This window comes from Bombus pyrosoma, linkage group LG4 (assembly GCF_014825855.1).
Source record: "Bombus pyrosoma isolate SC7728 linkage group LG4, ASM1482585v1, whole genome shotgun sequence".
Lineage (NCBI taxonomy): Eukaryota > Metazoa > Arthropoda > Insecta > Hymenoptera > Apidae > Bombus > Bombus pyrosoma.
In genome coordinates, this window is record NC_057773.1 from 9,337,434 (window position 1) to 9,349,503 (window position 12,070).

At 29.5% G+C, this 12,070-nt stretch overlaps 1 protein-coding gene across 2 annotated transcripts in view; it reads right to left on the reverse strand.

Moving 5' to 3' along the window:
• Positions 1-282: 282 nt before the first annotated feature.
• Positions 283-12,070, reverse strand: part of LOC122567182 (cation-independent mannose-6-phosphate receptor) — a 34,917-nt gene continuing 23,129 nt past the window's right edge. For both annotated transcript variants that reach the window (XM_043725487.1, XM_043725488.1), the window contains 3 exons: positions 5,662-5,788; positions 3,053-3,201; positions 283-1,849 (listed from right to left, as the gene is read on the reverse strand). In XM_043725487.1, coding sequence (XP_043581422.1) covers positions 1,760-1,849; positions 3,053-3,201; positions 5,662-5,788 — 366 coding nt within the window. In that variant the 3' untranslated portion in view covers positions 283-1,759. The remainder of the gene's footprint in view (positions 1,850-3,052; positions 3,202-5,661; positions 5,789-12,070) is intronic.

The following is a 12,070-nucleotide window of genomic DNA, read 5'->3' on the forward strand; positions in this document are numbered from 1 at the left end:
CGACTGGTCGATGGTCGGACAAAGGAATTTCCACGACCATAATTGTTGTATGTTTCATTCAGGTATCGCTAATCCCATTTCTAAAGTTGCTTGAATTGCTGCCTAAGCGCTTCAGGTATACGAAGGCGCGTGAGTGTTTAGTTCAATCGGTTTAATGTTAGAACGTTAGAAATTTAATGTGAGATACATTTGTTTCTTCCAGTAATTTTTAGAAATATCGACGATGAAAGAGTTGGAACGGAAAGCTTCACTTTATTAAGTGTACATTCAAGAAAGACGTTACAATGATTAAAAGATTTTATTTATAGACACATCGTTTAAAAACATTGTTGCAGATACAGATTAAGTACCCCTTTGGAATTACATATTTTTATAATCGACAAAGATACATCGATAAAATAATTAACTAACATATTACATATTTCACAAAATAAAGAACTATAAAGAAGCTTTGCAAACTATGCTACAATTGTTCGGTTGGTAAATTACAATAAAATATTTCCGTCAATATTATCGATATAATGACATTTAAAAAACAAATATTACATAAATCACAAGCGCAATATTGTTGATGACAAGAGATCCAGCGATATTAGAATTTCTATTCAATTATTTCAAATTTTATTAACTGCGTATAATACGATACTGCTATATGTATATTGCATTTCATATAGAATATTCGTTAGTAGATCTGTTTGAAATACATCGTTAATTTTTTAATGAATTTTGGAAATTCCTTTCTTGTATACGAAAAGCTTCAAATTGATTCTTGATATTCTAATATAAAATATAATCTTCTTTCAAAAATATACTGGAATGCTTTATATTTTATATCAATCACAAAATATTTAAGAAGCTTTATATTAATTTCATTGTAAAGAACATTGTTTTCTCTTAATTATCAAAATAAATGTTATGTATAAATTCCGTACCATAGAAGGTAACAAAAATCTTGTCACAGAATAGAAACCAAAAAAGGAAAGATTATCTTTTGAAAACTTTCTTTGAGCTTTCCTTCAGTAGTTTTCAAACAGAAAAATAAGAAGAAAATTAAATTTCCCGAGTACATAAGTACAGTGTTTCAATTGGTAATTTAATATCATGAAATAATCCAATTGCTTTATTAAAAATTTTGATTTCTTAGAAGACTATCTCCTATTACAGTTAGAAATAAAACATATCTATTTTAAACAAACTTAAAATATATACAAGCTTCTTAGAAGCATAAAAATTAATTTAGACTCAAATCACATTACTATAAAATCATCAAATTTCATTCATAAATTTTATAACGCTAATTCTACTTTACAACCTCACCGTATAATATTAGTCGAATTACTGAACTTATTTTTCCAAGGATAGTTCAGAAAATGTATAACTCCGTGTAAAAAATATTATACAATTTTACCAAACGAAATCTTCAGTTTCAGCCTATCTGTATATCTATTAGTTTGAATATTTCCACAAGTAACTCTCGTGTTAGCAAAGTTCTAAATGAAACAAGAGCCGATATCAATTATTACATTGAAACACGAAAACTATATTTACTAAAATCGTTTCTTCTACGCGACAGTCCTAAATATTAATATTAATAAATTTATGGCACGGAACCAATGGTAACGCAAAGAAAGCAGAGAAGCATGTTTTCACGCGTTTCAAGCAAGAATTTCACGTGTTCGATAAGAGTATATATTCCTCGTGTGTTTTGAAACTTAGATAAAATAAAGTTTTACGGATAAACAACAACAATGAGATATGACTAGGCATTCAGAAGATCATCGTCGCTATCTGTTTGGCACTGCGTTGGATCGACGTCTAGCAAAAGACGAGCTTCCTCTGTAGTGTCGACCTAAACAAAAAATAATTAATTATTTGAGATTGATTTTAACGTGATATTATATAGTTTTATTTCATTTTATTATATCTATAACATAAGTTTCACTATATCTATAATTTGATCACAATATAACTTGACGTAACTTTAATATCTTTAATTTTCTTAATGAATGCTCTGTAAAATAGATATGTGTTTATTCAATATTTAATCTATCAAAAATTTGTTGTTTCAAGAATTTACTTTTTCGATAATAGTAATTGACGTATGAACTTCATTAGGCTGCTATCAATGTCGCATATACATGTTGCGTTTTAATATTAATGTTTATTTCATTTGAAGCTAAAACAAGAGATCAATATAGGGCATGTGCTTCGTTAAAAGAGAAAACGAAATCTCACACTGATAGTTACTGATTATAATAAACATATTATACAACGATACGAGGAATGAAATATAATCTGTTCTACTTTAACCCACTATGTTGACTGATCGAGCAGTTATTAATGTACGCAAAAGTACGAGAATTGATGTTATTTAAACAATTTTCTACGTATGTGAACTTTATCTATCGATTATGCAAATTAGTAACATACCAAAGGCACGAATATTCGTAAAATGGAAAAGTTAAAAATAGACGTGTCAGGAATTTTAATAAAACACAAAAACATAATAGCAGATAATAAATAAGTTGCAAAGAAAGGCCGGTATAACCGATGTAATTTGTTTTAATCAAATGAAACTTATTTTTACGTAATTTTTAATATCACGAGAAGAACGAAATAGACAAACGACAAATGAACAAAGGATATATTATAAAGTAATACAACATAAATATAAAATAAAAGACAAAAACTATATAATTATTTATACTCTTTTAAATGTTCACAAACCAAATAAAACTTTTCTATATATAACATTATGTTTGCAATTATAAGTAAATTGTGTATGTTTATATGCTTATGGAAAATTAATAGATTGAAAAATGTACGAAATGCGTGTAATATACAAAAATATATAAACGTATCTCTGGAAGTCCCGTCTCTTCAATTCTGCTTAGAAAAACATAAATTTACGTAAATACTAGTAATCTAATTACGAGAATATTTACTATCTTCTGATAATTCGTAATTGCTAATTAACTAATATAGATACGGATATGAATATAATATTCGTAATACATGACTAGTAACATAATATGAGATTTCTATAACGTACCCTGCAGTATTGAACGCGACCACTGCCTCTTTTCAAGGAAAATGGATTAATGCAAGAGCGCAAACATGCTCGTTTATCTGGATCTCGAAAATAAAGCAACGCAGCTACCAGGGCGATAACACTGAGCACGATGCCTGCAATTGTACCAGCTGTAACAGATGAACAATACGATATTATAATAATAATTTTAAATAAATTTCTCGGATCGATGTTCGATAAAGCTATGGAATACGTGTTAAGCATTGAAAACACGCATTACATCGGCAAATTCTGGTTTTCCCCACTTTCTCTTTGATATTCCACCTTTATCCCTCTTTTCCTTGTCCTACTTCACGAATAATCGTAATTTCTTTCTGACCTAAATTTAATACAAATTCAATGTATTAGTATAATACTTTAAGTATAATTTAGCAGTGTATTTTAATATTTTTAGGAATCTATATTTATCTACATTATCATCGATATGCAATCTATATTTTGTGTAAATTGTACTCTAAGTAATTGTATAGAAAGAATATTCAGACAGAAATCGAAGAGCTCCCTGGGGAAAGGATCCATAAGACAAATTGGGGAACTGAGTGAATGTCATGTTTGGATATTTTGGTTCTAATTTCTTAATATTAACTATGTACATTCGAGTTGATGATAATTGGAGATTGGATAAAATAAATTCATCATTTCTGTAGATTTCTCTGATTTTAATGCCAAGCTTTAAATCTGAAATTTATGACCGATATACTGCACAGTGCAGTGGGCTGGCGAGTCGCTTTTCACGAAACGTCATCATTTTAATCTTCTTTGACAAAACAGAGCTGACTAATGTCCACACATATATTAGTCCATAATGTGATTAATAATAACTATAACATAATAAAAATTAACTGTTAATATATGATTATTTACAAAAATTGATACAATATATTAAATATATACATGATTATATACTGTTCATATATATTATAATGATATTTAATAATTTATTAATTTGATTCTAACTCTAAGTTGTCCAAGCCAGTACATATAGATACTCGGATTCTTTTCATTGTGCCATATATCGATCTTTATTTTGTAAATAACATTTATCCAGAAAAATAAAAATATTTAACCTTCTGCAGACGAAACCGCAACGAAGAAGTCACACATACCTTGCGACATTATTATGTAAAAATATTTCAAGCAATTATAATGTACTGTACTACAAACTAACTACGCGTTTACTATAAATAAACTACGAATACGCAATTATGTATAAGCACGTGTAATTCAAACTAAACACGCTAATACACAAACAAAACACGTCTGTCTGATGAAAGCGAATAACGAAGACTGATTAAAATCGCGTAAAACTAACCGAAGATGAAAAACTGAGCAATGAATGATATTTCAATGCTTGTTTATATATTTGTCTTCTTTTCAATATAATGGAAAAAGGACACGTACAAACAAGCTCAGGATACTGTTCATTCGCAGGTCCAAGAGTCAAAATTCTACGGGTTTCAATTTGTTTAGGTGCGTAGAAATTTCAAAGTTGCAGAAGGTTGCACGTAAAATTTATATCTTGCTTTAGAACGAACATTTCTATCATATATCTAACATTTGTCAACATTTTTTTAAAACCCTTCTGGGACTTTAATTTTGTTATAAATTTCGGACTGTCGATAGACGAATTAAAAAATGCTTATAAAGTCGCCACTTCATGTTCTATAATGAGCAATTAGAATATCTAGTTTCGATTCGAATTTCAGAATTTTTACTTCAAAGCCACTGCACTGTGCAATTGTACGTCTTATTTAGTCATAGAAATAATCGTAATCGAATCAAAGCGCCATGAAATTAATTAATTAGTAAATTTTGTAATATTATCACCATCAAGAGAGCCGATTTCTCAAACCTTTATCGCAACGTAATTATATGTTGTCCCTCCTGTCTCGTAAAAGTGTTTATAAATGAAATTTATGATATTACAGATATTGAGTTAAAATTATAACTCTTGTGTTAAGATTCACTGCTTTATCTATATACGCCTGAAGAGACAAATTCATCAAAATTTTATCACCATTATTCGACCGTGTATTTTCACACAATTACGATTAGAAGGCGTAAAAATGCATAGAATGCACGTAAATAATATACAAAAATATATAAAATATTCAAAATATAATACCCTGTCTATAATACATAGGCAAATAAAATAACCTTCTACCTACGTTTCATTTTTTAATGACCTGGATAAAAATACGAATTTTCATAAATATCCGCAGTCTAATCATTATACTCTTACTCATTATACTTATTATATTCTGTTTCTAATAATTCTCACATTACCAACAAAACATGTACACTGTACAAGTTCATTATATTAATATGTATATGCACATGTAAAAAAGATAATATCAAAGATAATATCAATTGAAAAAAATGAGTTGACAAGGAGAAAGATTCTCTAGTATGCTCTAAGAATCAATTGTTCATATATTTTTATAACACAATTAGAACAACAAATAATTAAGATGAACTATTTTTAATTAAATATTTTGTACACCTACAGGAACAAGTTTGTGTCGCTATATTGGAGGAAAATTGAGATTTTTTGTAATTTTTATACTCACTATGACTAGGAGCCAATTCATGTACATCTTCCTGTGCGTTTGGAGAAACAGTAGGTTGTTGAGAGTTTGATTGGCAGGTACAAGTTACATTTGTATGCCATTCGAATTCTGCACTGCACGGTGATTCCTGTATTTAAAAAAAATATATAAGAACTATATGAGATCAATTGTAATAAATAATGAAGTAATAAAGAATAAAAGAATTTCCAAACTATCAATTACGACGAAAGTAGAAACTCTCTCTCTCTCTCTCTCTCTCTCTCTCTCTCTCTCTCTCTCTCTCTCTCTCTCTCTCTCTGTATTGTGTAACGATAGAAGTTAATAGGAAAAATTTCTATCGCAAATACTGCCAATCTACAATTTTATAAGTACGTCAATAAATCTTTATCGACGTACTTATCCATCAATCTTTTCTAACTTGAACTTAGTCAAGGAGAAATATATGAATTTAAATTATAATACAGTTTTCTTAAATTATGCAAATCATTTGTAATTTACAAGGTAATCTTGTTCAAGTCCGTGCTTTAAATATATCATTTTTGTAATATTTCACTCGATAAAATCTACGCTATAGTACATTTACATTTATCTACAAGTGTTGTTGATAAACTTGTAATTTACATTTTTCATATCACGTAAGAAATACACAATATATTATATAGTTTGCGATAATCTATATCGTATATCTTCTCATAATCAAGTATTGATAACTAATAGTACCTATTCCTCTCTTGCTTACTATCGAAAAACAATGCTCGACCAAAACAATACAAATTTAAGCTAAACTGTTCCTAAAAATAGTTGTATATCTTATCTCAAAATTTTGCTGTTTATAAAATAATAACTTTTATTTTTTTGTAACAAAATCGGTGTTAAAATTTTTACGATTTTGTATGTCTTTACTATTTAATTTTTTATTTCAACTTGACTAAAAATTAAAAATCACTTTGATGCTAAATATTTTTTTACTTACAGTCCTATTTACATTTCCAAGCGTTCGTTTTATGATTTTTATAAATGGAACGTTATAATAATCGGACGCAGTAGCTGTTATTTTGAAACTCACCGTTATTGGCAAAATTTAAAATCAGAAGATACGCGAAGCTACGAGTTGATCGTGAAAGAAATTTCTAAAAAATGAAGATCGTAAAAACTGCGTATAATGGAACGTTTGTAAATGTAGATAACGACAAGTTAATTACTCGTCCGATGCGTTAAACTCGCACTAAACGGTCGCATTAAAAGCATTAAGGGCTTACAGAAATTCACCATTAAGACTCCGGAGCGATACATAACGTTACAGACTAAGATCAGGTAATTAACTAATAATAATCACGCAACGATAATCAACTTTTATCTAATTACTCCTACTTTTAGATTTCAATGATTAAAACTGGAGAAATGTTCTCTTAAGTAATTAGTAAATGGAAGAATAATTTGGACAGTCACAGAAATGCGGAAATCCAGTTATATACAAATTGTGTTTGTAAAAACGTCTGAATAATTTGGAATATATTAAAATTCCGGGAACAATAATAATTTCGTTAAATTTGCAAGTACAATCTTTTATTCATAATATTATGTATCTATTCTGGTATTTCCATACACCTTATACTAAACATACTTAATATATATAATATATATAGATACACATCATATTGCGCGGAAAGGTACAGAGAAAGAATAACAACACACCCAAACCGGCTGGCTACGGAAACGATCAACACAAACATAGAAAGAAGACTAAAAATGAAACACCCAGCTGATTTCACAAAGGATATAATCTAAAAAACACGAAGATGGTACCCCGCTGGGGGCAACCATCCACATGCTATTCAATCACATGATACAACATTTTACCTAATGTCCCACTGGACAAATTATAAAATTAAAAAACAAACAATAAAAAAAAACATCATACAGGCATACGGGCCTCTGCTAAGGATAAGCTGTATGGATATTTCTCTGTAAATCAGTGTGGTTTTACGATTGGGATTTGCCGCATAATTCTGTACATAAGGAAACGTTTTAAATTTTACCACCGAATAAGAACCCGCATAGGAAGTAAAAGGATTAAGAAGAATCCCGCAGTACTTTGGAAATTCCAAATATAAAAGGAAGAACCGCGTATTCCAAGACCTATATAAAGGAAACTAACGTTCTTTGGAAACGAACTTTGAAAAGAAACCAATGTTTGATTGATGACATTTTAATGGTTATTGCAGCAATCTCTCGTTACGTGAATCACTACTAAACAACAATTAACATGCAGTTGTTAACGTTCCAATGAACAGAAGGATTTTAATAAAAAGTAATATAAATGATATTTAGTGGTATGTTTCCTTTATACTTCCAGTAAAACTGTTATCTATTTTATAAAAAAAGAAAAAATTTGGAAAAAGAAAGTTTGATTATTTGATTATTCTCTTTGGTATATCGGTTATGCTCCATATAATATAATATAATATAATGTATTGCTTCTTATAAATTAAGTTGATTATTTTCCTTAATGCATCCGCTATTTCCCGACTTGTTTTGTGTACCTTACTTTATTATTTTTGGCAATTTTTAAGCTGTCGACGTTTATACTCATCATTGCTTGATTTTACCTGCGCACCTCGTAAGGGATTTTTGAGATTAAACTTCGTAATTAACAGATTAATTAGAATGGAGGTGTCACAAATTATGTTCAGAAAACAAATGACTGATCTCTACTGGTTGATGATCGTAAAAAATGGAAAGATAGTTCTCATTCGAACGACACTTGTTACATACTACACAATTACAGATCTCTCTCCCTCTCTTTCTCTCTTTCTCTCTCTTTCATTCATTCACTCATCCGTTACCATTCTTCTGATTCGCCGCAAACTCGCGCCCGTCTATGAAATCGCTAACAAACAGAGCTTTGACATAAAATTGAAACGATTTGAACAGATTTAATAGTCCGAATATAAAAAAATGTCTACTCACAGAAAAATATTCACGGATAAAATATTGCTGGAAGAATTAACTAAAAATAAAGTGCTTAAAAATATTATAGAATCAATAAGGTAGAGAGTAGAAAGAAAATCTTGCCAAATGGTATTCCTCTCGTTAGTAAATCAGAAAAAAGGTCATTCGAAATGCTTGTGCATATGTATTATATACCTTAAGGCACGTGGCAAGAGCCGGTGAAAGGAACGGAAACGGAAATAGTAATACAGCACCGTGGTGCACATCTGCTTACCCTTACCAAATCATCTTAGCAAGATTTTTCAAGGGGCCTGCTACTCTAAATGGGGAACACTTTTCACGGCAAAGAGAGCTACCGTGGAAAAAACTCGACCGCACGGAAGTATTATTATTCTGGGCCATGTGGCGACCAGAACTTCTTAGCATCAGAAATGTCGCGCCACATCTGGGCACTTGAACAATATCGTATCTACCTTCGAATTTACTGCACGCCATAGGGAAATGGAGTGAAAAGCTTTCCTCGATTACTTATCACGATTCCGTTTTGTTTCATCTGAGTTTCGCGGACATTCTAATATTCTATATAGGGTAAGTCACGCGATTGCGGCTGTACAAAATGGAGAAAAGGTACTGGATGAAATAATTTAATGGCAGAGAGGCTTCGTTTCCTTCCGACCTCGTTCTTTTCTTAGGTCTTGTAATACAAAATTCAGTGAATGCTTTTATTTTTCATCATCACACTGCATTGCGTGCTTTTTCTTTTTCCCTCTTTCTTTCATTTAAATAATAGATCAGGTATTTGTCCTCATAGAAGAATTACTTGTACGAGTGTAAGCATTTGGTGCTTGTTTATGCAAAACTTTATTGTAAATAGCAATATGTTAAAGATGAATGGATTTTATGATGCAATTAGGGGGAAATACGATTGTTATCTAGTTGCGTGCAATACACAAAGCACTATTAAATGGACCTATTGTAATGTTTAATTTACTGTATATAATTCTCGTTGCGTGCATTCAACATTTGCATACATAAATTTTCATGCATTTGTTTTTTATTCGTTATTATTATTCGTTCAAGATATTTATATCTATTTAAACGATGAATTGAATACACTTTAATAGCGTAGTATTTTAAAATATGTGCCTGAAAAATATGTTTGAAACATAACAATCAAGTATTTATAATATCAATTGTTAAGAAAGAAATAATTAATGCAAGCGGTAATTACAAAAAAAAGGGATAGAAATGCATGTTAATCTGTTAAGCAATAACATAAACGATCAGTATATGCCGCGTAGCTTTGAAAGAACACACCCTGCAGACTTAATAATCAAAGTAAACATTTGCGGACAACTCAGATCGACTGATCTTAATGATAATGACGTTGTCTCAATGCAGACAACGTTCTCGTATTACTTTGGTACATTTAAAACAATTTGTCTAATGTCTACTGACAAATTGCAAAGTATATAGGAGATGTAAAAAAATAATATTGTAATAAAATACAATAAATAATTCGCGTGGTTAATATATATTTAAAATTATTAACGTATCATATGAGAGCAGCGTTTCGCCGATCTTTCAACAGATACAATCACGCATTTATACCTGCCCATAAAATGACCTACAAAAATTTTAGATTTAAAAATAGGCAGATATCATGATAGTCTCTTCGCTCGTTATTATCTCTATCTATAATAAATCCACCATTCATTTAGTGGATCGCGAACAAGAAGTTATTAAGTAGCGGATAAGTATTCTAAGTATATTTATATATAAGTACTAAATTTGTATATGTTTGTGTATCAGATACAAGTACTATCTCTTTCAATTCCGTAAAATTTTGATATGGTTACAATGCAAGATTGGACAAAATTTTATTCTGATAATAGATAACGGATAAAACTAATAAGGAATACCTATTCGCCACTAATGAATAAATATCTAATAGAATAAGAATTTATTAGAATACAAAATTATTCGTAAAAGAATTTATCTTAATAAAAATTTATTTACGTTATATTAAGTCGAAGATGACGAAGTAAAAAATCGTAAACGGTATTGAACACAAAATATGTTTTGAAATTTTATGGTTCATCGTTGCCATACAATATTTATTGTTCTTTAGTAAATTCATCGTTCGATAAATTGATAGTAGAAATTGGATTGATCGTGAATATGGGTGACTGAACACATCCATGTAAAAAAATCGGTACACAACTTAGTTTGAATAGTTCTTTCTCAGTTAAAATACTCCTGCGTCAATGGTTATTCGAATAAATTATTCGAACTAATACAGAAAATAATTTGTTACGAACAATAATGACCATTATTCAGATAAAATATTGGACTAAAACGAATTTATTTTGATAATTATCTTATTGTTGTATTATTATTCTACTGTGTAAATATTTATTCGAAATAAGTCGAGTAGTATCCAGATTTAGTAAAGCCAAATACTCGATAAAGCAACTTTTAAAAAATAATTCATCATCTAATATCTCTCGATTTTAATAACTGCAAAATAGATAAGAAATATGCAAAATAACAAACACATCATACATGGAATTGCTCTTGACTGTTGTGATAAACAAAATGGGGAATTCATAACTACGTCGCTCTAAAAGGAAGAAATCAATATAACTTCCGCGATGCTTTAATAAAAATTGAAAAATTCTTAAACAGCTTGCGCTGCATAGAAAAATGTTAAGAGGAAAACCCCAGACATACACGTATAACTTTTCTTGGTAAATATTTGCGGAGTGAAAACAGTGAAAAGTACCAGAAGCGACACGTGTTCTGTGAAATATCTGGAAAGCCTCTTGAAAAGAATTCTGGTTTATCTGGTAGAGAAGAATCCCTTGCTACAATGCCTCTTCAAGATATAATATCTTTCTATATTTATTTATTTATATATTTATCAGTAGGACCAGATATGTAGCCCTTTTATACATCAAATGTTAAAAAAATAACTGTTCTAACGCGTAAACATTCTTTGTTCGTGAATTATGAATAAAAATTTGTTAATTGAAATTTTTATTATTTGTGAAAATTGCACAATTTTATCTACATATAATACCTAAATAGTAATGAATCATTTTATTTAAATTTTCGGTTAAATCCATTCATCTCATATTTTACTCGATGTTTTTTTCTAAATATATTTAACACGTTTCGGTTGCTAGCAAAGAGCAAAATACACTAAGTGTGATATATATTTAATGAAATTTAAAAAAAATTTCAAATATATCTTCACTATAAAAATATAATGTAGGTACTATATAAAGGTTTTAAAGAAAATTTGTAATATCTACCAACTTCTGATTTTTTATTATTTTTGTTTAATTAGCGAAAAGCGAATGTATCTGCTATTATGTAAATAAATCAAATTCGAAATTATTATTAAAGTTTAATAACGATAAGACGGTTTTTAAATATCACCTAAGCGTTGAAT